The sequence below is a fragment of the Prionailurus viverrinus genome, chromosome A1 (genome assembly GCF_022837055.1).
Source record: "Prionailurus viverrinus isolate Anna chromosome A1, UM_Priviv_1.0, whole genome shotgun sequence".
Classification (NCBI taxonomy): Eukaryota; Metazoa; Chordata; class Mammalia; order Carnivora; family Felidae; genus Prionailurus; species Prionailurus viverrinus.
The window spans coordinates 147,171,266-147,198,033 of NC_062561.1; the positions used below are offsets into that span (position 1 = coordinate 147,171,266).

At 36.0% G+C, this 26,768-nt stretch overlaps 1 protein-coding gene and 1 non-coding gene across 2 annotated transcripts; both read right to left on the reverse strand.

The window, feature by feature from the left end:
- Positions 1-5,026: 5,026 nt before the first annotated feature.
- On the reverse strand, positions 5,027-26,626 carry TMEM167A (transmembrane protein 167A). The gene is made up of 4 exons (XM_047863667.1): positions 26,543-26,626; positions 16,382-16,491; positions 10,895-10,929; positions 5,027-6,132 (listed from the first exon to the last, which is right to left on the reverse strand). The coding sequence occupies exons 1-4, from the start codon at positions 26,543-26,545 to the stop codon at positions 6,062-6,064; spliced, it is 219 nt and encodes a 72-aa protein (XP_047719623.1). The 5' UTR covers positions 26,546-26,626; the 3' UTR covers positions 5,027-6,061.
- LOC125147563 (small nucleolar RNA U109) lies at positions 13,327-13,461 on the reverse strand. Its single transcript, XR_007145241.1, has one exon. It is a non-coding gene; the product is annotated as a small nucleolar RNA U109 (small nucleolar RNA).
- Positions 26,627-26,768: the final 142 nt, after the last annotated feature.

Here is a 26,768-nt window from a genome sequence, read left to right on the forward strand (position 1 = left end):
AGAACTGCATGATTTGGTCTGTTTTTGTAGCCAATTTACACCATTCTTTGTCTCAGTAATATTCCTCATTCTAGTGTCCTATCAATTTCTTCACCACTTCAATCTTCAAAGTTCTTTCCCATTGACTCCATGGACTGGTCTTCTCTGACCACTCCATCTAAATCATCCTTTGTTTTCCTCAGAGTCCTTACTAGAGATTGTTTGCTTATGTAATTAATTTTTTGGTTAGCTGGTCTTCATTACAATCTAGGTTCCATGATAGATGTATCTGTCTTGTTCCACACTGGATAACCCTGACCCTAGCACTGTGGCTGGCACACAGCCAGTTCTCCAAGAATTGTTTTAGGAATAGAAAGGGCGATATGGAAGACCTTACTTTGTAGGGTAGGAATGTCAAAGGGATTAATTTTCTATTCCTTGGGGACATACAGATCATCCTGAGTTCCACCCCTATTTCTTTTCTTCATGCAAGGTTGAACTCACTGCCTAGGGATTCAGGAACCATCTCAGTAGTTCCTACATCCAATTTCTAAGTGTTAACAGATTCAATTACACTTCTTTGAAAGGATGCTTGTGATAGTTAATACTTCAACTAGTATTGGAACTGCCAGTAGTACGAATGCAATTTTACATTGTGGGTTTAGAATTAAGTCATTGTATGTTTTTTGGCCTTGATTCACTTAGGGCTAAGAATGTGACCCTATATTGTGTTCTATAGCTCTCTTAATTTCATATTGCAGACTTCTTAAACATTATTTTATAAGTCAAAGAACTCTCATTAGTTTTCAAGATTTAATAAAGGTTCAATTTGTGAATAACACATTGATTAAAAAAGCAAGCCAACTTTATTAAATAATATCAAAAGAAAAATGCTATCTTGTGTTTTTTAGGAATCTAAATGAAATATTATTGAGATTATTCTATCTTTATAACTTTCAATTTCCAAGGTCAAATATTTTTAGTGTTACCCTGAGCCTGCAGGTCACTTTTCTTTAACACTTCAATACTGGAAATAATTCTTCTTCAGTGCTGGCCTTCTTGAAATCCTTCATGCCATAATGATTTCTTATTTCTTTTTAAACAGTATCCTTGCACATTTTTTCCAACATTTAGTCTAGACGTACTACTTGATCAAAAATGTTGAAGTGACTCATAAATTACATGTTTTGGCAATTTGGCTACAAACCTTCAGTCACTATGCATTTGCTCGTAGGTTACTTCCCATATCAAATAAAGCTCAACCAGTAGTGGTGTCTGGGTATTTTGCAGTTCTCAAGTGGTCTCATCCTCCACATAATGTATGTGATTTACCCTTATTCCCAATATTTATGCTCCCCCCCCCCAATAAATCTGTTATGGTTAAGGATATTAAGACAAACCCTCTGAATTGAAAACAGATTTTGCTTTCCCATTGTTAAATTCAGTGGTCTCAAAGCCATTGTGAATAGTTTTGTCCTGAGTTAGAAATCAGAAATTTAGTGATTTTTCTCTATAAAGTCTCAGATCAACTGGTAGTTGTGATTAAGCAGTGAGGGAGGTTAATATATATTGTTGGAACTAACTTAAGATACTGTTTTTCTATTCCTATCTAAATGCTTGTTGAGTTAAAAGTTCAACTAAAAAATATAGTTGCACCAATTCATTTGGTTAAGTAAATCCTTTCTAGTTATAGGTATAATAAAAGTTTATCTGTGTGAATTCGGTGCTGGGAAGATAACAGAAAGTCCATGCCACGCGAAGCAAGGCACATAGTACATATAAGCTTTTTTGTATTTCTCAATAAATGGTATAAATTGGCTGAATAATTGACTCTGATGGACATTGCTCACAGGTAGATTTTGGACCAAATGTTTGGGTATCTGAAGGCTCATAGTGGAGGACAAAGTTGAAAGTAATTGTCAACAATCTGTCACTCTCATACAGAATCCAATTTCTCCCATATCTGGGGGGAATTAATGACTTCATATCTAAAGAGAGTAATTTAGGCTCTTGAAAGTTCACTCAGAGAAACAGCAATAGAACAGCTTTAAGATGCAAAAAAACATAAAAACTTCTCCAAAAGAATCTTGACCAGCCATTAATTAAAATGCAGGTAAAATGAACAGAAACATTTCTCTATTCCCATCTCACTCAGAAGGTGCCAATTTCAATCATTTAACCTCTAAAGAAACTGTTCTCACCCATCTGACAGTAAGACAAAATTGGGAGGCTGAGAGTTCATTTTGATTTTTATTACATACCACAGACATATTCACTAACCAGAGTAGGATGATTCTGTTCTCTTAAAATCACAGGAAATATTATTTCCACCTCCCCCCTTTTTCCTGATATTGGAGCTGCGTTTCAGATTATTTTGGGATTACTTTAGGGTAAAGTAAAAGAAATCATGGAAGGCAGTGTATAAATGACATTATTATGAAGCTAAATGACATTATGAAGCTAGTTGTAACTTGCTGATTGAGACTAACAAGGCTGTATAAACAATGCTGATATTACTCAGTTGCTTATATTTTGAACATCTACCCTTTACCGGATATGTGTGAAAAGTGGTCCCTAAGAATCTTCCATTCTTTGCAGCTTCCTACGGTCCAGGAAGTTCCCCAAAGGCTTCGAAAAGAGTACAAGTTCTTGCTTATTAGAAATCTTTTCTGTGCACCTGGGAAATGTAGACGGTGAAACCACTTCTGCTTCTTAGAATCACGGCTGCTTTGGGCATCGATGGAGTATGAGCCAATAAGAGTTCCTAAAATTATTTGACCTGACTAGTGTTACCTTGGCTTTATATACTATGCAGGAGAGTCTCTGGAGAGTATAGTATTGTATTCCTGGTCCAAATTAAGGCTGGCATGGATGTATTTAACCTTGTTTACACATACACCAAAGGAAGAACTTTTTTTTTTTGAAGGTTTTTTGTCAGGTAGGAGGGAAAATACATGTAACTAATTTTGAGGTAGGTAACAGACAGAAGTGAGGAAAAAAAATAGAAGACCCCCTAGGATCTAACCTCTGTCCACCTTTTTAGGCTTATGTCTTAATACGCCTCATGTGGCACAACAAGCTAGGGACTTAGAGTCCATAAATATACCACTGGTGCTTTTGCATACTGCTCTTCATTCAGTGCAAGCACTGCTTCTCGGGAAGGAAATTCTTACCTCTACGGTGTCACCCTTATTTTCTCCCAGAATCCTGGCATTATCTGTTATAAATGCTATCACATTGCACTTTTGTATAAATAATCTCTCCCATCCACTGCATTAGGAACTATCAGAAGGGAGAAATTGTGTACTGGTTTTTCTGTCTTCAGTGATAATGTACTGTATGCACTCCATAAATGCTTCTTGAAAGAATGGTGATACATTCTATTTACAAGTGCTAGGTTTTTCCCAGAAAACGAGGCAGAGACCTGTTCGTTTCTCACTTTGTATACCTGGAGAAGTCACTTCATTCTGACCTCTGTCCTAAGATAAAACTAATGTGCATATTCACGATAAAGGAATCTGTTACAAATTATGTATTGCTATTATCCCCAGTGTGAAAGGGCTAATTTTTTAATTTGAACATGGAGAGTGCCTGGCACAGTGGACATTAACAGGACACTGGACTTGAATCCAAATTTTTTTAAGTCACAGAGGGAATTCAGTTGACTAAGTGTCCTTTTAATTGGCCATCTTTTAAGACTGCTTGGAACGAAGTCCTCCTGACATGGCATAACTGAGGCCAATCAGGAACTTAGTATCAGCACAGAACAGTTTCCACGAGAGATGGAATCAAGATTCTAGAGCCAGGAAGTAGGTTAGGGAGAGTATTCAAGCCTTGCAACACATGGACTTAAGTGCCCACCATCCCATCCAGCTCTGTAGTAAGACCACATGACAGAGGCAGCCACCTGATGCAAAACTGATCCTTAATCCTCTTCTGCATCCGACCACCCCACCAAGACCACAATGGGAATATCTGAATACTAAGTGGACCTAAAACTACCTACATTGCCCTTTGGGCTAGAGAACAGGATTGTGGTAACTCTTTGAAAAAAATACATTAAGGAAAGTGCTAATTGCTTTTCTTTACAGAATCCTGTATGTCCCTAACCTCCCAAAGAGTCACAATGTCTGGGGTCAGAAATGAGCTGCCTCCCACTCTGTTAAGCATATACACACAGCACCAAGTTTTATATGCTACCACACATTTTTCAAAGAAATTATTTCTTCCTCCACTTTCCACCTACCTCCTCCGAAATGTCCAAATTTCAGAACTGTCTTAGAACTGATTATCTAGAATATTCTTCCCTTTATTCATACCACTCATATTGGATTTGGATTTGTGTTAGCACATAAAAAGATCAGTTGACATAGCTTTTTGGAAAGTCTCGCTTGCAGCAGAGTTGGACAACAGATGGTCACTCAGAAACCAGCCTCAGAAAGGTGACATGCTCTGCATGTATATGCTGATAAGAGTCCTATTTTTAGGACACCCGGAAAATTCTTGACCTAGTGCAAAGCCCAGGAGAAAGACAGTTCAGACTACACACAATGACCATAGCCTGATTCCTGGTCTAAAGCAAAATAGACAACTTTTTACCAGTTACTTAGGCCAAAATTGTAAAATAAATATATAGACAGCCTACAGCAGCTTTTATCTTTTGCAAAAAAAGCAGGCAATGCATCACAAGCTTTTCTTACATGTTTCATAGAATTCTTTTCAAGTACTTTAAAGTGGTCTTTAAAAAAGATGGCTTTCAATTCCATACTTGGTTTCTGCAGAAAGAGCTAGTGGCAGACTCATTTTCAAATAATTCTAAATAATTTTCTTTTCTTAAAAAGAGAAAAGGAATTAATATCTAAGGATAATATCTAATTAGTACTACCTATGATGGGCAATTTTTAGCTAAGATATTTAAGTTCCCCCTAGCTTTGAAATTCTAACAGAATTTCAGTTAAACCTTAAAAAAAAAAAGGAACCTATGACCTTTTATTAACTGCTCTACTGCAAAATTTATGTCATATTCCAAATGTTTCTCTTGCTTTGATGAAGGTTATTGAAGGTCTTTATTATCAAAACTCAAAGACACTTATGCCAAGGTATACAGACAAGCAGATTTGAAAACTGTTTACCATCGCCTACTGAGTTACACAGCAGATTCCAGTTCAAGATGACACACAAAAAGTAAACTAGATTTAAAGTGCTGTATTTAAAAACAAAAAAATTCAGTTTGCATTTTGGGGCAATTAAAACTGGAGACCTGACACTAAAAAGAAAGACACATACAGGATTATCATTCTGAATTGTTCTATTTTGCTCTTTTCACTCTAAGAATGTAGTCTTATTCAGAGAATGACAGCTGGTCAATTTATTCGTAAGATATTTATCCATACTTATCTAGAGTTTTCAGAGGCTACTGGACCAGTCATCTATTCTAAACTTTTATGTTACATATGGACATTTTCTCAATAGTACTCTTAAGTCACATCTCATTTACCTTAAGAACCACACAGGCTTGTTTTCTATAGTTGAAATGCCTGTAGTACACTATATAGTTTGCTTAGATGTACTCTGTTAATGGTCTGGTGTGGCCACAGGAAAAGCAAGCATTATTAAATATGAATGCAATCCTTACCAACACAAATTAAACCTTTTTTTTCCCCCCCAGTAAAAAAGCTAGCCCAGAAAAATGTCTCATTCTATAAAGATTAATCATTTCCAAATCACAGTGAAAGGAAGTGGAATAATTTACCAATTTTGTTTTCTATTCTATGTCTTAAGAGATACCTCACTAAAAACTGGTATCCGACATAACAGAATAACATTTGCAGAATGTAATATTGTAGTGAGAGTACAGAGGTTGATTGTTACAGACATATTAAACTCTGCGTATTAAATGGTTACATCCTATTTACATAGAACATTGGTCCAATAACAAAAATAGATAACAGCAGCTGGAAAAATTTATCTCATTCAATGTTCAGAGATAAAAGGGTTAACCATTCTTTCCATTATTTTCTATAGATAAGTCCTTTTTTCATACTGTAATCCGATGGCAATTAAATTCTGATATTTTTCCGAGCTACTGTATGAAGAGAATGCTGAAAGCCATCACTATACAGCATACTGCAACGTAAGGACTCTTCCGTTCACCTGTTGGAAAAAAGGGAGATATTCATGTTGATTCACTGAGTGGTTAACATGGATATGATAAGGTTATTACTTATTATGGGAGAAGGATATAGAAGAATCAAGATAAAGTTCTTGCCTAGAAGGCCCACACATTGGGGGATGGCCAAAACAAGAACTAGATATAACATAAAAGCAGCACAACACAGAATGAGCTAAATTACACGGATTTATTTCTAAGACCACCTCCTTTTCATGTGTTTAGAAAACCCTTAATGCACCATTCCTATGCCACTGCATAAACCTAGATATTGAAAAAATACAACACAGAATGTAGGACAGAGATTCAAGAGAAACTATCTCAAACAACTCAATTAAGGCCAAAAAAATCGCTTTTTTTCCTTTAAAAAAGGAAATTTCTACCTATGAAAAGAAATTTGGCATACAATTTTCAGCTATATATTTTTTTCTTGATTGGTCGCAATTTAACACGAGAGTGATCAATAAAACTTCATGTAAGAAAGCAGACATAAAATACAAAGCAAGAAAGACTTATCGACAGAGAACTGATGGTTGAGGGGAAGTGAGCAGGGAATGGGTGAAATAGGTGATGGGGATTAAGGAGGGCACCTGTGATGAGCATTGGGTGGCATATGGAAGTGCTGAATCATCATACTGTTATACCTGAAACTACTATTACACTGTATGTCAACTGGAATTTAAATAAAAACTTTAAAGAGAAAGGGTATAAAATGCTTCATAAAGAAACATTTTAGAAGAAACTATTTCTGACCTGGATTTCATATGAAATGATTTATAGTGTAGCTCTTGGGTTAGGAATGTAGAACTTAAAACAACCACTTTTATAGGAGTCAATTCTCACATGTGTCTAAAAAGTGTTTGTATTTGGAGAGCTTCCCTCCCATGAAGCAGAATGGAGGTGGCTTGTGAAACTGTCTTGCAAACAGATTAGAGATTCTGTGATTGAGTTATCCCAACGTCATCTTGTTCTTTTCCTGTTTGTTCATTAATTGAATGGCTGTACAGTTCCACAAAGCACCAGACATTTCTGCTGCTCTGAGGGTGTGAAAGAAAGGAAGAAGGAAGAGGGAGTGACATGCTATTTCTAGAAATAATCATGGCATATACCTGGTGTCCTGTAGTAGAGATTGTGTATGCTCCCCTCACTTGTGCTTTTCTGTGGTGTTTAAAATCAGCTCCCTCCCAGTAACTAAGTTCCTTCGGTGACAAACCATTTCATTTGGTAAGTTAACTACCTCTGGCAAATGCCAATCTTTGCCATTCTCATCAACTAAAATCCTCAAGGTCATTTTCATTTTCAGAGCTTCCTCAAAGAGCTCACAGTCATATTGTTACTAACTTTATATCTTTGTGTCTGCTCAATGACAGTGTTCATAGAAGATATTACACACATACAAATAAAAGAAACATTTGGTGTTTTTCTATCCAGAGACATTTAGGGGACTGCTTTCTAGCTAAAGGAAATTCTAAAAAGTGAGACAGCAGCATTTTCAAAATGCCACTATCTCAATTGGAAAAAAAAAAATCTTTTAAAACTAAAAAATAACTTGGGACATCATTTTTAAACAATGTTAATTCTTTTGAGGCAACACTCAAATAATCAAACAAAACCAAACTATTCAGACATAGTTTTCAAGTGGATTTCATAAGCAAGCCAGTCACTCTAGTTAGGGCTAGATAATCTCATTGTCTAATATAGTCTTATTAAACACCTAAAAGAAGAAATTAAATTGCCCTGAATTTTCCATCTGCTGGAGATTAATTTTTGAGGAAGTTCTTCTCTTCCTCATCTTCCAACTCAGAATGCTATAATTTACATATGGGTTTCATTTTCCTGTTTTTAATTTTCTTAAAAGAGATTGCCATGTGGTAGAGCTAAACATCTTTGGTTGAACTTGGGTAAGAATGTTACTTCTCGTCTGGTCTTAGGTCTGTCTAAGTGAATGTGAAACAGTTGCTGTAACGTGATGTGTAACATGATAAGATGATTTGGCTGGGCCTTTTCCCATTAAAACTGCATCCTTTCTTGGTGGATATATTCTGTGTCAAGATAAGAGAGGAGTATATCAGCATTAACATTTTCTGAGCCATTTTGCCAAAATGAAAAGCTAATGCTTACACATCAGTGGCAAGAATGCATAGTTTAACTGAACCATTTAACCTATGGCATTCATACTGTTAAGAGGAACAATGAAGACAATAACTGACCAAGCAAAAAGAAAAGGCAGTTTTCTGATTATTTCAGTTATTGTCTGATTAAGACAATAACAATGGATGATACTGAAGGCAATCATTATGAAAGCTACAAACTAAACGCCTTAAATTTTCAGTTATACTTCAAAGTAACCATTGTGAAAAGTGTCACCTGGGTTGGCTACTGAATGAAGCTGTACAGACTTCTCTAATTTATTATATAAAATGGATTTAAAATACCTTGATACTTAATTTAATACCTTAAAGAACTTTTATTTGTGACTTAGCAACTTCATCCTATTGAGGTGAAAACTCTGCCCCCTCACTGCAGACTTTTTATTTTTACCAATGAACTTTCAGTATTACTGACACAGAGACTATGACTCTATTAGGACAGTTTTGTTCTTCCATTATGTTCTCTCTTCGCAGTTTCCTTGCAGTTTCCTTGAGGGTTTCTTTCGACTCTGTCCTTGACAATATTGTTTCTTTTTCTGGGTACCTTGGCTTTGAAACTACATTAATTTGCATATATTTACATTTGCTACTCTCTATCAATCAGCATTAGCCATCAAGGGTGCTCTTCTCTTTATCTCTCCCTTTGTTATTTTTCAAGTGATTAAGATTTCTACTGTTACTTCAGGCTTTGTGCTGTTGAGTGGCACTAGATGTCAGGTAAGGCTGCATCACAAATCTCTGCAAATCTAGGTTGGGCCCTCTCAACTCTGGTACTACTGACATTTTGGGCTAATTCTCTGCGAGGGGCTGCTCAGTGCGTTGTAGGATATGTAGCAATATCAATGACCTATACTCAGTATACCTTCCTCCCCCATCTAGTTATGACAATCAAAAATGTCTTCGGTGGGGGGGGTGGGGGGGTGGGTTTAAATGTCCTGATAACTACTTAGCTAGGCTTTATCTGTGCTTTACCTCTCTGAAGTCAATTTTCTTCCTATAAAAGAAGAATTCTCATGTCTATCACCCTAAGAGATAATAAAGTATGACAAAGAACACTGAGGAAGGACAGTTTAACATGTTAAAAGCACAGTGAATTCTCAAAAGGATGCCTGCTTCAGTAGTCAATACATTAGAATGAGGGCCTTGAAGGAAGTAGTTTTAGGTGCCTCTATACACTACTGTCATTTTCTGGCAAGAAATCTGGCTAAAGATTCTTATAATCTCATCATAGCAGATTTTAAAAGGATTTCTATATAATTTAGTAGGATGCTTACAAGTTCTCCTGTTAATGGTTCTTGCCTATCACTAAAAGCTCAAGGGAAGAAAACTTGCTCTCTCATAATTATTTATTTCAGTGGCTAACAACATATGAATCTTAGAAGATGCTAAAGAATTAGAAACTCTCACAATTAATTTTTAGTCCTTAGTTGAGACTAGGTTATACCTATAATATCTTCAGATATATTACACCCATTCTCAGGTATTCTTTAGAAAAATGTCTAGATATTATAAGAACTTAGTTTGTAGTTTTCAATCTTTAATCAATTTTGTTTCCTGTTATGAACCATCTTTTAAATTTTCCACATTTCTGAGAAGTGAATCCAAAATAAAACCTAATACTCTAAATAGAACACACATTATCTAAGGGACATGACTCCTAATTTTTCTCTATTCAAAGTGACTCGTTGGGGTAATTCAGGCTGTGGTCAGGTTGGCTAACTAGAGTAAATGTCAAATATAGGAAAATTTGTCTTTGAAGTCTCATAACTTTATAAAAGAAAAAAGTAGTTATATACAAATTAAATATTGGGAAAACATTAAAATCAACCTTTTTTTTTGAGGGGGTCATGTAAATAATTCCAAGGTGGAGAAGAAATATTCATTTTCAGTCCAAGTGGAACAAGTAAAAATGCTCTGAAGTATTTTGGAACCAGCGATGTTAAAAAGGGTATACTCTATTATTCAGGAACACTGGTAAACTGTATCAGTAAAATACATTGTAATTCATTCACTTGCCAATCATTTGAGAGTCTACTATGAGCTAGGCACTGTGCTAAATGTCATATACACACAGGGATGAGACAAGGGTATATTACTATCTAAACATAAACACAAAAACACCACAAATTTTATTATGAAAAGTTAGAAGATAATCACATTTAACTTTAATCAGAACAAAACTCAGCTATGATCACATGAATTTGACAGGTGAAACAGTTATTGCTTTCTAAAAACAACATTCTAGGACTTAGCATAAGGCAGTAAAATGATTATGTTTAGACAGTTGGTTAGCAAGCCTTTCATTAGATGGGAAATTCATCCTTAGTGACCAAAACAGTACAAATTCTACAGAGCAGCATATTGTATACTATATGCATGTGTGCATAAAACTATAAATGTTTGTCTGAAATCTCCTCAACACCAGCAAAGCATAGTATTTGATATCTGAATTAAGATTTTTTTCTTGTATTTTCCATTTCCCTGTGTATGAAGTATTATGAGGTATCCACCATGTCTAGTTTTAGCACAAGAAAAAGTTTGGTAGAACTCTATAAACTTACAGCTGATGATGTGGAAGTTATAGAAGGACACTTACCAATTCTGGCGCACTTCCAAAATATACCCAACAATCTGCATAGAGTAAAAAAAGGAGAAAGTAGCTATTGTTTAGTGGGAAAAGTAAATCATTCTCTCAGTATCATATAGAGAATTCATTATACACTGGCATTTTCTCTTTTGATACTTTGCTTCAAAAACTGAAATTTATTTGCTATTGAGCCACCATCTTTGTAGGAAAGGAAGCCACATGAACTTATCAACTGTTAGTGTACATAAATTGTCATAAACTGGGATATATGCAGTATCCTAGGTTAAACACACAGTAAATTAATATGACTGGCAAAAATTTGCACAGGGTTTTTTTTTGTAGAATTAATTCAGTCAACTTCAGTTGCTTTACTTTTAAAAGTAGAAAATACATATGCCAATTTGCATAAACATTAATTTTGAAAAAATGGTAAACGAACATTTGGTTGATTTGGTAGGATTTTGACATTTAAAAATAAAACTCTCACACTAAAGAAACTACATTTTTACAGAATGTAGTTCTGTATTTAAATACTTCATAGCCATGAACTCCAATGATAGCATTTGCATAGCTATGTCATTCAGTAAGAGAGAATATAAAAATATGTAGCTATGTTTTCAATATTAGTACAAAATCCTAGTTTGGGAACACTATATGAGTTAAATATGGCAATTAAAATACATACATTCTGGAAATAAGAATTACAATGAAAATGTTCATTTCAATTCTATGAATGAACATACTATGAGTTGAATACAAATTATGTGTATTTCACTTCTTTGGCATGTATAAAAAGTACTGCCTTTAAAAGAAAAGCAACCGAATCATTCAATGAATAGAGGTAGCTAAAAGATACAAAACATTGTAGGCAACTATTTTGTTGTTTTGACAAAAGAACAGAATTACAAATGATATTATACATTGCTAAAAGTCAAGACAGATCAGCAGTACTTATTGCAGTGGGTTAGGACTGGTGTAACAATATCAAAATACTTAAATTTCAGGTAAATTGATATACTTTTTGCCAAAAGAGATGGCTGGCTGATGAATTATTGTATCTGAGTGGTTAAGACTGAAAGAAAATACTGCTTCAGTTAAGTTCTATATGTATTCCTCCTCTGAAGTGTAACTTCCTGACCTCAAAGCAAAATGTCTCTTAGTTCAGATGATATGAAATGGGCAAACATAGACGTTTATTTTGAAGGATGGATATTCTGGCAGGTGAAGCAACTTTCCTATAGGAATAAAAGGACAAAAATCAAACATATTCTTGGAAATAATGTAGGATAATATAAGGGTCAGATTGTGCTTAAGTTTAATTCTACTTAATTGTTGCATTAACTCTGAAGAAGTTATTTTCTCTTTAATAACACTCACCCTTATAGGGTTGTTATAAGGATTAAATGAGTTATTACACAGAAACTCTTCAGAGTAGTGACTAATATGTTCTGTATTCAGTAAAAGGTTAAAGGCACATGTGACAGTAACTTCAGATATCACTTAAAATTGGCTTACATTTCACCAAAAAATGGAAGGCAACTGGTTAGTGACATGCAATGCCATGGTTCTTTGACTGTAAAAATCTACTGAGTGGAACATGCACTGTGGATTTAAAGCTACTCTGGCTGAAGGATTCAGAGGCAGGATACTTGAAGCTCCTGCATGAGAAGCTTATAGTCCCAAAGAACATAATCTAAAATCATATGATCACAATCAGGGTGATTTCAGGTTTGCTAACCTAGAAATAACTCAAAGCATCATTAGGAAATTGTGATAACATGGTATATTAAAACCTAGATACATGGAAAGTTTCCTAACTCGGGCAACTTAGAGATTTATCAGTATCACTTTGGCCTTTCCCATGTATTTCCCTACCTAGACATATTTCTGTAATATGCTATTTATTAATTAATAAATAAATGCTATTTATTTAACACAGAAACTTAATTAGTTAGTAAAAACCAATACAATTATGCTGCTTGGTTTCTATACCTGTAAGCCAGTAAATATATCTGCTGATAGAACTAATCAGGTCTATGATAATAGTCAATGAGAAAAGTAGCAATCTTTTATTGCTGCTTTTTAGTTCTGTATTATTTGAAGCAGTAAAAAATTAAGTTGTTATTTTCAACAGTGAAGTCATCAAGAACCTGCTTTATCCAACTGGTCTCTATACATCTTTACTTAAACATGGAATACTCACTGTAATGAAAGGGCAGTTTACTATGAATCTCATAAAAACGCATATTGTAACAAAAGGACAATGGCCTGTAAAAATTTCTCCTGGAGAAAATATTTCTTATATACAAGTCAAAATAAAATGGGGCCTAACATTTATAGAAACAGAAACAAAGTTTAAAAAAAAAAAAAGCCTTTTAAGAGCTGAATGGACCAGTATATGCTTTACAGTACAAACAGAAGCATGCCATTTCTTTGGTCTTCTATGTAGGAGAAATATACTACTACTCAGCCTCTACTGTAAGGCTGGCAGCCCTGAGAACTCCTTTTTCAATGTAGCATGTAATGGATGTCTTCCTGCTCCCAAAGGAATGAGGAGCAGACATTTCCACATGCCATCTACTTTCTCCATAACTGTATTGGAAAGCATAAGCATTGTGACTATTTTTTAATGAAATACTATGATTATTATTTTATTTTTAGAGAGAGAGTGTGCACATTAGCAGGGGAAAGAAAGGAAAAGGGAGAATCTTAAGCAGGCTCCACAGGAGCCCGACATAAGGCAGGATCCCAAGATCCTAGGAACATGATATGAGCCGAAATTAAGAGTTGGATTTTTTTTTTTAAATTTTTTTTTTCAACGTTTATTTATTTTTGGGACAGAGAGAGACAGAGCATGAACGGGGGAGGGGCAGAGAGAGAGGGAGACACAGAATCGGAAACAGGCTCCAGGCTCTGAGCCATCAGCCCAGAGCCCGATGCGGGGCTCGAACTCACGGACCGCGAGATCGTGACCTGGCTGAAGTCGGACGCCCAACTGACTGTGCCACCCAGGTGCCCCAAGAGTTGGATTTTCAACCAACTGAGCCACGCAGGTGCCCTGTTATGTGATTATTTTTTAATGAAATAAATAAATATGTTATTAGGTAGGTGTTATGTATTATATTCCAATACCAAGGAACAGATCAATGAGAATGTTTATTGGTTTCTAACATATGCTTTAAGTTAATCGTCAGGGGAGGAAAGGCTTCATGCACAACTAAGCAACACATAAGATTATACAACTTCAACAAACTGACATAGTACTATATAATTTCAACAAATGGACAAAGGATTAAAATGAATAAAGACTTAGTGCAAGAGGACTTCAGAGGAAAAAAAGGTGGAGTGAAGAGAAATCAATGTCTATGAAGGAAGAGGGGGATTGTGATAAAAACTGATGGACAAATAACCTCAGTATTGCTATTTTACCTAGCAATAGATTATCAGTTTATTGGAACAGGATCACGAGATTTTCAATATTCACAACTGATTAGAGCTTCTACTTATTCCTTTACACATGTCTGAACAACCCTAATAAATAAAGAGGAAGGGGCGCCTGGGTGGCGCAGTCGGTTAAGCGTCCGACTTCAGCCAGGTCACGATCTCGCGGTCCGTGAGTTCGAGCCCCGCGTCGGGCTCTGGGCTGATGGCTCAGAGCCTGGAGCCTGTTTCCGATTCTGTGTCTCCCTCTCTCTCTGCCCCTCCCCCGTTCATGCTCTGTCTCTCTCTGTCCCAAAAATAAATAAAAAATGTTGAAAAAAAGAAATAAAAAAAATAAATAAGAAGAAGAAATGGTAACAAAAACCAAATAATTTAGATAATGGAATGTTTGGATAAATGCTAATTATGAACTCAAAGATAAAATGGAAGTAAAGGAAAGAGAAGCAGAAATTATTACTTTCACAGTTGAGTATCTACCAACTTGCCTCTTGTAGATTTTTATTAGTGGAAAAGCAAAATTTGACTTTGCAGGATCCTAATCTGGCCTGATACAGGTTTGGAGACAATTATTCCAATGTGAAGTATTCTTTCAGCTTTTATTTCTTAAAAGGATTAAACAGATATAGGCTTTTATCAAGAAAGGAGTTTGAGTCCCATGTTGGGCTCTGTGCTGGCAGCATGGAACCTACTTGGGATTCGTTCCCTCTCTCCCCTCTCTCCCGTTTCTCTGCCTCTCCCCTGCTCACATGCTCATGTGCTCTCCCTCCCTCTCTCAAAATAAAGTTAAAAAAAAAAACAAAACGATTAAGAAAAGTATTCACATAAATTAATAAATATGCAAGGCAAATAAAATGTACACAGCTCCCACCACATGGTCTCTGTTTTTTAATATACTCTTCCTTTTGGTTTAATTCAACATGTATTTCTGTATTATGTTTTTTTCTTTTTTTAAAGCTTACTTATTTTGAGAGGGAGAAAGAGAGTGTATGCACACGTGTGCATGTATGGGGGACAAGCAGAGACAGAGGGACAGAGAAAATCCCAAACAGGCTCCGTGCTGTGAGCATGAGCCCAAACTAGACTCCATCTCAGGAACTGTGAGATCATGACCTGAGCCAAAATCAAGAGTTGGACGCTTAACTGACTGAGCCATCCAGTTGCCCCATATTTCTGTATTGTGAATATGGCACTTAAAAATTTTAGTTCTGCGTATCATATTAAGCTCAGATTTTTTTCAGGGTATGAACATATAATAAAACAGATGTGACATGCCCAAGACTTAATTTTTATTACTGTATTAAGTTAGCTACATAAATTTCTCTAAAGATGTTTGCTTTATGATACTGACAGGGAGCTCATATGATTAGAGCAGTCTTACACTGGAGAGGGAATGTCTACATTATTATTTTTATGGACACAGTGCTTGCAAACTGTTAAATGCTTCAGAAACATAACTTTGTTTTTAATACCAACTTTACCAATTATTCTATAAAAAGTAAGGCGAAATACTGTCTTTGAAAGTACTAAACTGTATTTCTAATCCCAGAAAAAAACACAACTCTATCTTTTTTTAAATACACTTTTTTTTTTAGTTGAACACATTTCAGGTTACTTCTGGTATTTATCGTATTTAGTAAGATTCTATGAATAGAAAGTTTTCCATTTTTAAAAAATATATTTTGTTAAAGTTTATTTATCCATTTATTTTGAGAGAGAGAGAGGGGAAAACTTGAGCAGGGGAGAGGCAGAGAGAAAGGGAAAGGGAATCTCAAGTAGGTCCTGTACTGTCAGTGTGGGGCCTGGCATGAGGCTCGAACCTATGAGCCATGGGATCGTGACCTGAGCTGGAACCAAGAGCTGGACACTTAACCAACTGGGCCACGCAGCCATCCCCAAAGTTTTCAGATTTTGAAAAACAGAGGAGAAAATAATGTAAAAAGTTATTATAAAAATAATTTATATATAGGAATTAAATTATTTAATGACTTTTATGGTAATTTACCCTCAATGTCTATAAGAACTAATATGGGTGATTAAATATCATTAGTAACATACCCAGTTTTATTTCTGTCCAGGAGGCTGGGTGCCAAAGATCGGATATAAGCACAGGTACATATAAGCAGCAAGATTACAGTCAACAGACTCTGAAAATTGAAAATGGCAGACTAAAAAAGAGAAAAAGAAAAATTAATATCACAAGAAAAACCGCATAGGTAAAAACTGCCAGACAATTCCATATTAGGAATCATAGTTTTGTTCTTCAAAAAAGGCAAACAGAATGACATGTCTGAGAATACTTAAAACCCCAAATCATAAGGTATTCAGAGAGTGTACTTTCCTCTCCATTCTTTGGGCTAAGGAATGCAGAAGATGCAACAAAAATTCTAAATTCAAGAATTTGAAAACATTACCAAAAATGTCATGAATCCAAGGAACTCACCAAAACTCAATCATTATGTAATTAATACAGATGTTCTAGGAACCCAGACTATGAGGCAGGACAGAGAGTCTCCATGCTCTGCCTGTAGCTGGCCATAGGACTTCAGCTGAATCACTGACCTAAGGCTGTCTTTCACATCTGTAAACCTTGGTGGACAGCGGGGATATAGACTAAATGCTGGCTCAAGTTTCTTTCAATTCTTAAATTCTTTTAGAGTAAGAATGTTTTAAATTTAAGCAATCATGTTCCATGCATTGACTAATACTAGGCTATTAGGTTTTGGTGAAAGAAAACCACTTGCTCTTTCACTGTTGGTTCTTTTAAAGTTATTGAAATAATTTAACACAGGAATGATTGGAAATCACAGTTTTTCAGTCAAAGTAAAATGGAGGCGGATTTAGTCTACCCAAAATTCAGCTCAAACATCATCTTTTCCGGGAAGTTTCTTTGGACCTATCTGCCTCCCTTCTCCTATTTCATAAAAAACTCTCCTTTCTGTTCCCACACAAACTGTTACACATTTTATAATACTCATCCCTGAAAGTGGACATTGCCTTATCAGACTCTGAACTCCAGCACCTGACAAGGCACCTACCACAGAGCAGACCAAGAAGTAATGGCTGAATAAATAAAACAAATTTTTGAAGGTGAAAGAATACCACTATATAAATAATAAAGAAAAAGTGTTTCCATTTTACACAGGTAGATAAAATACATCAATCTTACACAGCAGCTAGCAACACGCTTAATTACTAAATCCAGAGGCACCTCCCATAGTGTCAGAAGTTAAAGAATAGGAGTTATAAAAATTTTTTGAGAAAGGCAAAATTGTTACTTGTAAATGTTAAGTGCTACCTGAAAAGCCCAAAAGAATTTAGTGAAAAACAATTACAGACAATAAGGGAATTGGGTGTGGCTGGGTACACAACTTAAATATTTAAATCAGTAGCTTCATGACTGTATTACCAACTGGTTGAAAGACATAATGGAAAAAAAAAGTCTCTATTTGTAACAGCAACTAGAATAAAAAGCTGAAATATCCAGGAATAAGCCTAACAAAAAATGCAGTACTGGCATTAAAGAACAAAATTGACAAAACCTTTAAACATACCGAAAAACATAAAATTAGAATGGAGTGGTATATGAGGTTCTTACACTGGAAGGTAACATCATAAAGCTAATCAGTAAGTTTACAGTGTACTCAACACCAACCAGTTATTTTCAAAATAGACAACTGACTTTGAAGTTCATATGGAAAAATAAAGCAAGAATAGCCAGAAGAATCCTAAAAGAAGAACTAGACATGTCAGAAGCTATCAATATTTTTTAACCTCTTATATGTTTTTATGGCAAATATGTACAAACTATTTAAAACATTAAGATAATTACGTCATTTGCCAATATTAAGGACAAAAAATGCTTATGTACAATGACAAACAGTGGGGAAAACAGTACCCAAAATTATCTCTGGAATAATTATCTCTGTAATGGATTATCTCTGGAAGGTTTTTAACCCAATTCTCAACTTTTCTGGATTTCTGTAATTTCCTAAGTGTTATATTTATAGTCTGAAAAAGATAAAAAATGACTTGCATTATTAATAGTTGTTTTGCTTGTAAATCATTTCTTAATGGATACACAAAGGTAAAGTTTAATATGGCTTGGTTTTTTTCTGAACTGGATTTTAATTTTACATCTGTGAAAACAAGTGATACAAATTTTATAACTTAAATCAATAAATGAACTCTAAAGATAAATGTTAATATAGAAAACACAGTATTTCACAATGCTTGTCTTTTAAAGACCGTATTTTGAACATGTATTATGAATTTATTGATATAGTATTTGATAACAACCTCATGAAATATAAAGCACAGATTTCTTTCCAGCCAAAGTAACTAAACATGTATTTAGTATCTTTGGTGTCTGAGGCATGAGGCTAGACACAGGATTAAAAAAGACACAGCAGGATTCCTTCCCTTCAGGAGTTTATAGCTAATGATAACTGATATTCACTGAGAGCTTCTTTTGGATTATCTTGTTTATCCTGGTATATTTGAGGTAGGTGTTACTAATACCTTTATTTTATACATGAGACAACTGAGGCATACAGCATTTACAATCAAGTTAGAACAGGTCATGTATTTTTAACAAGTAAACAGCAACTCCTTGTAGCATATGTAAGTGGTTAGTTACTAAGCCATGTGGACAAAAAAAATGCTGTTTTCATAAAGAAAAGTCAGGAAAAGCTTCAAGAAGAAAGCAAGGACTGAAGTCAAATCATGAAAGGGCACAATTGGATTGGCAAATAGCAGGCTCCAGAAGAGACGAGAGCATGGAAAACATCCCCATAGAATCGAGAACTTGCATGTTCAGGGAATAATGAGCAGACTTACTGTATTAAGCAAAGGACCTATGCAGTAAACTGGCTGGGCAATCAGTTTGCCACATAGGTTTATCGCATTCCTGATGGAGTATCTAAATCTCCCAATTTTGCAATGTGTACTTTTTCCTTCCCTAAATGTCTAGTTAAAAAAAATGCTTAAATGATAGGATGTCTGGGACTGGTTTCTAAATAATCCATTTTGTGTGATGGGAGGAGTGTGGTTGATGATGAAATGCTGAGTATATGAGGCTTCATTATACTCTTCTTCCTACCTTTGTGTTTGAATTTTTATATAGTAAAAGAATTTAAGGGGCACTTAGAGACATGCCTGTTATTAAAGAATTGGAATGTGTATGTATACATTTGTGTGTGAAACAATTTATAAATGAAAACCAGTTACAAGTGTGCAATATAAGATACAGACAACTTTGTTTCTAGGGTTTATAGACCCTAAGATTTAAACAGATAATCTTAGGTGGTATATAGTCTTTTACATGTACTCAGACTGACCAAAAAAGAATGTTTCAAACATCCAGACATTAGCCTACCACTGCTTACTGTACCTAAGCACTCCTTTTAAAGCTTAGCATCTGTTGTCTGCCGACACAAAATTTTAGTCTAAGGTTTAAAGGAAACAGATGTTCCTGTTCTTGTAGCAAAATAATTAGGATTTGTTTAAAATGTTGTTAAAATGTTACAAAATTAAAATGTTATTAAAATGTTATAAAGTTATAAAAATGTTATTAAAAAGGAAGAAGCTAAGATTACAAAATAGAAAAGATTTTTAAAAAGGTGATAAGGGAAATAAAGTTAATTTACTGTTTTGTTCAGATCATGACATCTTTTTCAAGGTGCTCTGTGTTTTTGCAGACTATTTTTGCCTGCATGGTGAACTGACTCAAACTTCTGGTTTCAACTTGAGTCCCCTCTGTGAAGTCTTCCCTGTCCCCACTTGCTACACCAAGCAGAGGTTGAGATAATTGTGCAGGTGTATATATATATGATAGCACCCATCAAACTGTAATGGTCTCCTCTATTTTACTGAGGTACTTATCAACCCCTTGTGCCTATTAAACAGAATAGCGCACAGAAGTCACTGAAAAATGCTGAATGAACAGCAACTTGAAAACTGCAAAATAACAATTTTAACAAATTCAAGAGCATAAATGCCAAATCAACAGTGTATTCTATTAAAAAAAACGTAGATTAGACTGTTGAATATTTTGTTAACTATTCCAGAGAAACTGCCAAGCACTGCTCTGCATTTATATTTACTTATCAATGGTATTTTGGAAAATGCAAATGGAAGAAGCAATACCCTTACATTTATGTTAAGGGCCCAGGGTGTAGGGTAAAATCAAGGCCCAAGGTTAATTCCCTCTCAGTATCTAAACTTTGTTTGGTCACCAACTGGAATTCAAAGAAAGTCCTACCAAGAAGCCAGCTTCACAGTACTTGCATATGAGTGTTCTTCTGACTCTGCCTGGATGATGGAGTACGCTAGCTGGCTGGCAGAAAATTCTAGAACCTCAGATAATTCTCAAGTCTAAGGCTTATTTACATAATTTTCAGTCAGACAACACCAGGGAGGTATACAATGGTATGCTACCCAGTTTAACAAATTCAGCTATTAAACATCAAATAATTGACGTTGCAACTAAGGAGTTATAAATCATTCCTTTTGGAGGCTCTAGGAAAAAAAAATCTGTTTACTGGCCTTCTCCAGTTTCTAGAGGCTTTCTGCAATTCTTGGCTAGTGAATCATCACAGGGACCTTGATACTTCTTTTGTGACTATGACCCGACTGCTTATTTTTTTTTTTTAACATTTATTTTATTTTTGACAGACAGAGCATGAGCAGGGGAGGGGCAGAAAGAGGAGACACAGAATCCAAAGCAGGGTCCAGGCTCTGAGCTGTCAGCACAGATGCAGGGCTCAATCTCACAAACTGTGAGATCACGATCTGAGCCAAGGTCCAGAATTGGGACGCTCAACCGACTAAGCCACCCTACTACTTACTTCTTAAAGGAAATCTTATGATTAAATTTCTCTCTGTCCCCATAATTCCAGATAATCTTCCCATTCGAGAATGTTTAGCTTAATCCCATATGCCAGTTCTCTTTTGCTTAATAAGATACCATATTTACAGGGTTTGTTTTTTTGTTTTGTGTTTTTGAAGTGATGGAGGGCATTTTGTCTATCATACCTAACAAATATTTTTTATTAAGAGGCATCCAATAACATTCCCTCAACTCAGGGCTACCTATGACACTCTCTGGAGCATAGCCTCAAATACAACCAGGACAGTAATACTTGGGGTTGTGGATCACAGCAGCCTTGCCTTTTGACCATTAGTCTGAGAGTTGTGTTTATTCTTCGAAATGATACGGTGGAGATCCTAAAATATTTTTCTCCGAAGGCGCCTTTTATTATCCCTCCACACTCCAGCCCTATCTACTACTCACAGCTGATCAGACCTTCTCATATGCTTCAAATAATTAGTGCTATTGTACTAAATCAAATTATCCAAATGTGAAGGAAATAAACTCAACAAGTCACTTTGTATAACCATTCTGAAGTAAATCACAATTTGTTAAGCAATCTGAAATAATGAAAATAATCCAGACTTTCATCTGGCCACCACTAAAGAAAAAAATTTATCAGTGAATTGATGCAGAATGTTTGATGCAAAGCTTAGTGCTGAAACAAAAAATTACTTGTGATGTTAACACATCTTTTAAAAACTCCCTACTCTCAAGTCAATTTGAAAACTTAGGAATATTTATTTCAGATTCAATTTTTATCATTTTATCTATGAAGATACAATTTCTTATTTTTAGTCATTCCTGAATATTAAAACTGTCTTCACTAGGTTTGTATATAAAGGGAAGAGTTCAGTGTAAGGTTTTGCTTTTAGATGTATATATAAAAATAGTCTAAGAAACCACCCAAAACATTAGGAATAGAGGGAAAAATAGGAGAAAAGATCCCAGCAGTATAAAGGCACAAAGAAGCAATGAGAAAAGCAGCAGAAATATACATATTAATAGGCTGAACAGTTCTTTGGTGTGCTCAATGACTGGTTGCTAACTGTACTTAATCTGCAGAAAAGACTGCCTAAGCCTACGGTATTTTCATTAGTCCTGGATCACTTGAGCTCCTTGTAGCTTATTTATTTTTATCATTATCAAAACAAATTGTTTAACCAATTTATTAAGGGCCTTCCTTATAACACTGTCTGGGGGCTTCAAATGTTGATTGCCTCTTATGTGGTAAGTGACTGACATATTAATTCTTCCAGTTTTACTGAAATTCACTTTAAAACAAGAACTGAATACCAAAGACTTAAACTTGTACAAGTCCAAATAATAATAATAATAATTTTAATTGTTTTAATACTTACTGCTTTTACACAAAAGTAGTGATTTATCCTTCTCCAGAGGTGGAAGGAGACCCCAGAAATGATATTTGACCTAATTGTGATAAAAATTATACAGCACTGCAAAAGTGGGTCAGCATTTTATCATTTACAATTCTAGGTCAGGCCAGCATTTTTTAACTAGTTTCTACTTGTAAATTTATACGTAACACTATTTGCTCTTAGAATAGAAAACATGGAAATGCAGGAATAAATGAAGCCTGTATGTAAATGTGCAAACACTTGCCCCACACAGGTGACCACAGGTGATTACTAACATTCATTAACACACAGAAATATTAACATTTTCTTTTGGTGTTGTTAGCACCTAAGATCAATCTTTGTTGCTGACTGTAAGGCAGCACTGAAATTGTACCAAATACACAAATTATCTTGGTTTCAGATGAAACCAAGAAACCAGGATTGCTTAATGTTTTAATGTTAAATAACGGTCTCTCAACATGAGTGCCTACTAAACATTTGGATTATTTAGGAAATTATCCAAGTATATAAATTTGTTCTTGGATAAATCCATTACCTCTACATAGCAGTTTAATTTCAATTGCAAAATGAGGAGCTAGAGTAAATAGCCATTTGATCTTACTGGTCCTCTTTCAAATGGTAGAGAGAGACCTTTCCTACTTCCACTTTCCACTTAAAATTCAGAACTTTCATGGCTATGAGGAAAGCTACAGTCCAGAGAAAAGCACCTCAATTCTGTTCTCCATTGGCAACACAGATGGTCATTTGCACTTAGTTTCATCTCACTGTCATGGTATCTATAATGCATTTACTGTGTTTGTATTGCTTAGTTTTTGAGCGATTTTATGAACGCCACAGATCTAAATTTAAAGCAACAAGGGGATCAAAGGTGTTAATAGGAGAAAGCATACATAACTATGGTGAGCAGTAGGCTTAAAAAAAATAAAGCAAAAAATACTTCACATGTTGTTGATAATTTGATAAGACAAAAGTATTCCAAAGGACAAAGTGCAACTCCTGTTATGAAGAAAAGTGTTCTGACCATGAAATCGGAAATGTGGCATGAAGCTTGGCTGTTCATAAGAATCACTTGGAGATTTTAAAGACTATCAATGCCCAGATTTGGACTGAATTGGTTGGGCATTGAATTTCTCAAAAGTCCTTTCCACTACACGTTATTTCTCTTTATCATCTCCGACAACACATTGAATTTACTTATTTAATAATCTCCCCCAGTGGACTGTGAACTCCTTTAAGACACCGGGCAAGACTTTGTGTCCTCAGACTTGCAATCATTTGAGGACTCGCTAACTGCCATTGTGATGTAGATATCAAAAGACCTGGTTATCTACTTCAGAAACTCTAGCTAGAAAGAAATAAAGGTCACAAGGTATTGCTGTTTTCTGCTACGCTGGAGGGATACTGGAGATAATACAAAGGACTATAGACCCCAAATGAGATCCAGGAGAAAACAGAAGAAGGGAAGGTTTCTTATGAAAAGATGAAGCTTGAGATACATCTTGAAGGATGTTAAGAGCTAGGGAGAACAAGGCATTCTGAAGTTCTTAAAAGTATTCATTCATAAGTGATATAGTTATCAGATTGTGTTCTACTAGTTGTAAATAATTATGGCTGATAAACCTTTTATGGCTGTGAAATTGCATTTTAAAAATGGATTCATTAGAATACAGTAATTCAAATTTAAGTCATGATCACTGAGTTACCTCACAAATACACAAGTTGAGGAGCAAATTCAAAAAGGAACTTCATTGTGTAGCTCTTCGAACTACAGGGTACTTGCTTTCTCAAAAATGCTGACATTCTAAGCTCAGAGGAACAGAGCAGGAAAGAAATACTAACCACCTGGCAGTTGTTTCTATTATCCATCCATGTAAGATTGGCATACTTGAGAGCAACAAATCACTAAGACATACTTTATCTTCCATTATGTTGTTTTTATTACCAACAGCATGAAGATTTCTGGCATCTGGATATTAAAATAAATTTGAGTCCTGGCTCTACTAACTACTAAGTGTACAATCCCAAGCAGGTCAGTCTCCTTGTGTTTGACTTCCTTCACATGTAAACATCTACTCAGACATTACAGACTCGAAATAAGACAGTGCTTATAAGCTGATTTTTTGAACACAGCCTGGCATACAGCAAGTGCTAACGAGAGCTATTCTTGTTACTTTTGAAAAAACAAGTATGGCTAGACAGTTTAAATACTGATGATCTTAAACACATTATCTGTCTTGCTATTAGCTAGATCATAAGACACTAAACTGATGAAAATAACAGATCTTTGACTTGTACTAAGAGTAAAATAATTCAACCTTAACATCTATGAAGCTATGCAAGAATTAAGAGTAACTGTCTCTAGGGCCACTTGGCTGATTCAGTAGGTAGAGCATGTGACTTGCTCTCTGGGTCTACCCAGCATTGGGGGTAGAGAGTATTTAAAAGAGTAACAGACTCTACCATTTTTAAATTGAAAAAAGGAAGATTTTCTAAGTTCAGCAACAGTTCACTAATGGCAATCTTTAAGAGCAAGTGTAGGGCCACCGGGGTGGCTCAGCCGGTTAAGACTCTGAATCTCGATTTCGGCTTAGGTTATGATCGCAGGGTTTGTGAGTTCAAGCCTTGCGTCCAGCTCTGCGCCAACAGCACAGAGCCTGCTTGGGATCCTCTCTCATGCTCTCAAAATAAGTAAGTAATTTTTAAAAAATTAAAAAAAAAAAAAGAGCAAGTGTATTCATCCGATTGTGTGGTACAGAGGGAAAGAAGCTGGAGTAAATTCTTGGCTCAGGAATGAATAACCTCCCAATAAACTGCCATCTCCTCTGTAAGTGGTAATGTTCTCCAGGCAAGACCCTGTGATTTATGCTCCATCTATAATCAAAGTAGTTGGAGTAAAGCAAGAAACAATTAACGAATTTTCGATTAAATGTCAATGGGTTTAGTATTGTATGGGTTTCTGCAGGAACTTCTGGAACATAAGCTCAGCAACTTTCACCCCACAATAGCTTTTTTTTGAGTCATGGTTTCTTTTGATACTATAATCAAAGACATGCATCCTTTCCCCAGAAGTATGCTCATAAATGCAACATTTGGCCTGTGGATTTAATTAAGTGCACCATGAGGTCCTGGTGTAGAAGCTGCTGGCATTTAGTATAACAAAAGTAAAATGGCTTCAGATATAGCTTGAGAGATTTCACTATTACTAATACTACTATATCTTTCCTCCCGCCATGCTGGCTTTAACTCTTTTTCTCTGCCTGGAGATGTAAGCATTTCTTTTGCAAACTTTCATGACTCGTTTTAAGCTTTCCTAAGAGGCCCAAACTATCAAAGGAATCTGTAATAACACAAAATAATACATAAAACTTTAAAAAGGTGTGGGGAAGGAAGATCCCAGGCCAGGCAATCATTGTACCACCTCGAGTACATTCCTGCGAAAAACTGCTTCTGCAGAGATCGCCAATCATTTAAAATCTACTGTTTGTAAAAGAGTATCGTTAAGACTGAAAGAATGGAGTAAAAGGGGCCTGAAAGGCCACTAACCCAACAGACAAAAATTAAGGTGTGGGCCAGGCCCGTGGGGCATTAGAGGACGCAAAATAACAAGCGCGAAGTTGAGAAGCTCCACGTCTCCTAGAGTCAGTGACCACAAAGAGTACATTTAAATGACTGGGTTAAGCCAGACCAGCGAATTCCTTTGAACCAAGTCAGAAAAGTGGACTCTGCGGGAGAGGCTGGGACCGGCGGCCGCGGGGTCTTTCTTGGGCGGTCGGCCCCGGTTCTCCTTGTTGGGCTTGCAGGGGCCACATGGTTCCCGGGCCTGTGCATCTTCCGAGCCCGGCAGAATCAAGCTAGTGACTGAACTCCCTGGCCCGCACACCCAAGGCCGCCGTCCAACCCTCCGGCCCTAGCTCGCGCCCACTACCCCTTCACAAAGCTCAGCTGCGACCCCACAGCCCCAATTCTTACCATAGTGAGGCCGGCGAAGCCCCAGCCACATCACCCTTCCGGGCGCAGGGCGGAAGAGGCGTGCCCAACCCACTTGCCCTTCTCGTTCCCTCCCAGCGTTCGGTTGGGCCTGTCAGGGCACCTCCTCCTGAGCCGCGCGACCCCGACACTAGGATAGGTTCCTCGCAACCGGAAAAGGCAGGAGTTAAGAGACGTCATGCGCTTCTGCGGAAGTGGACGACACTCT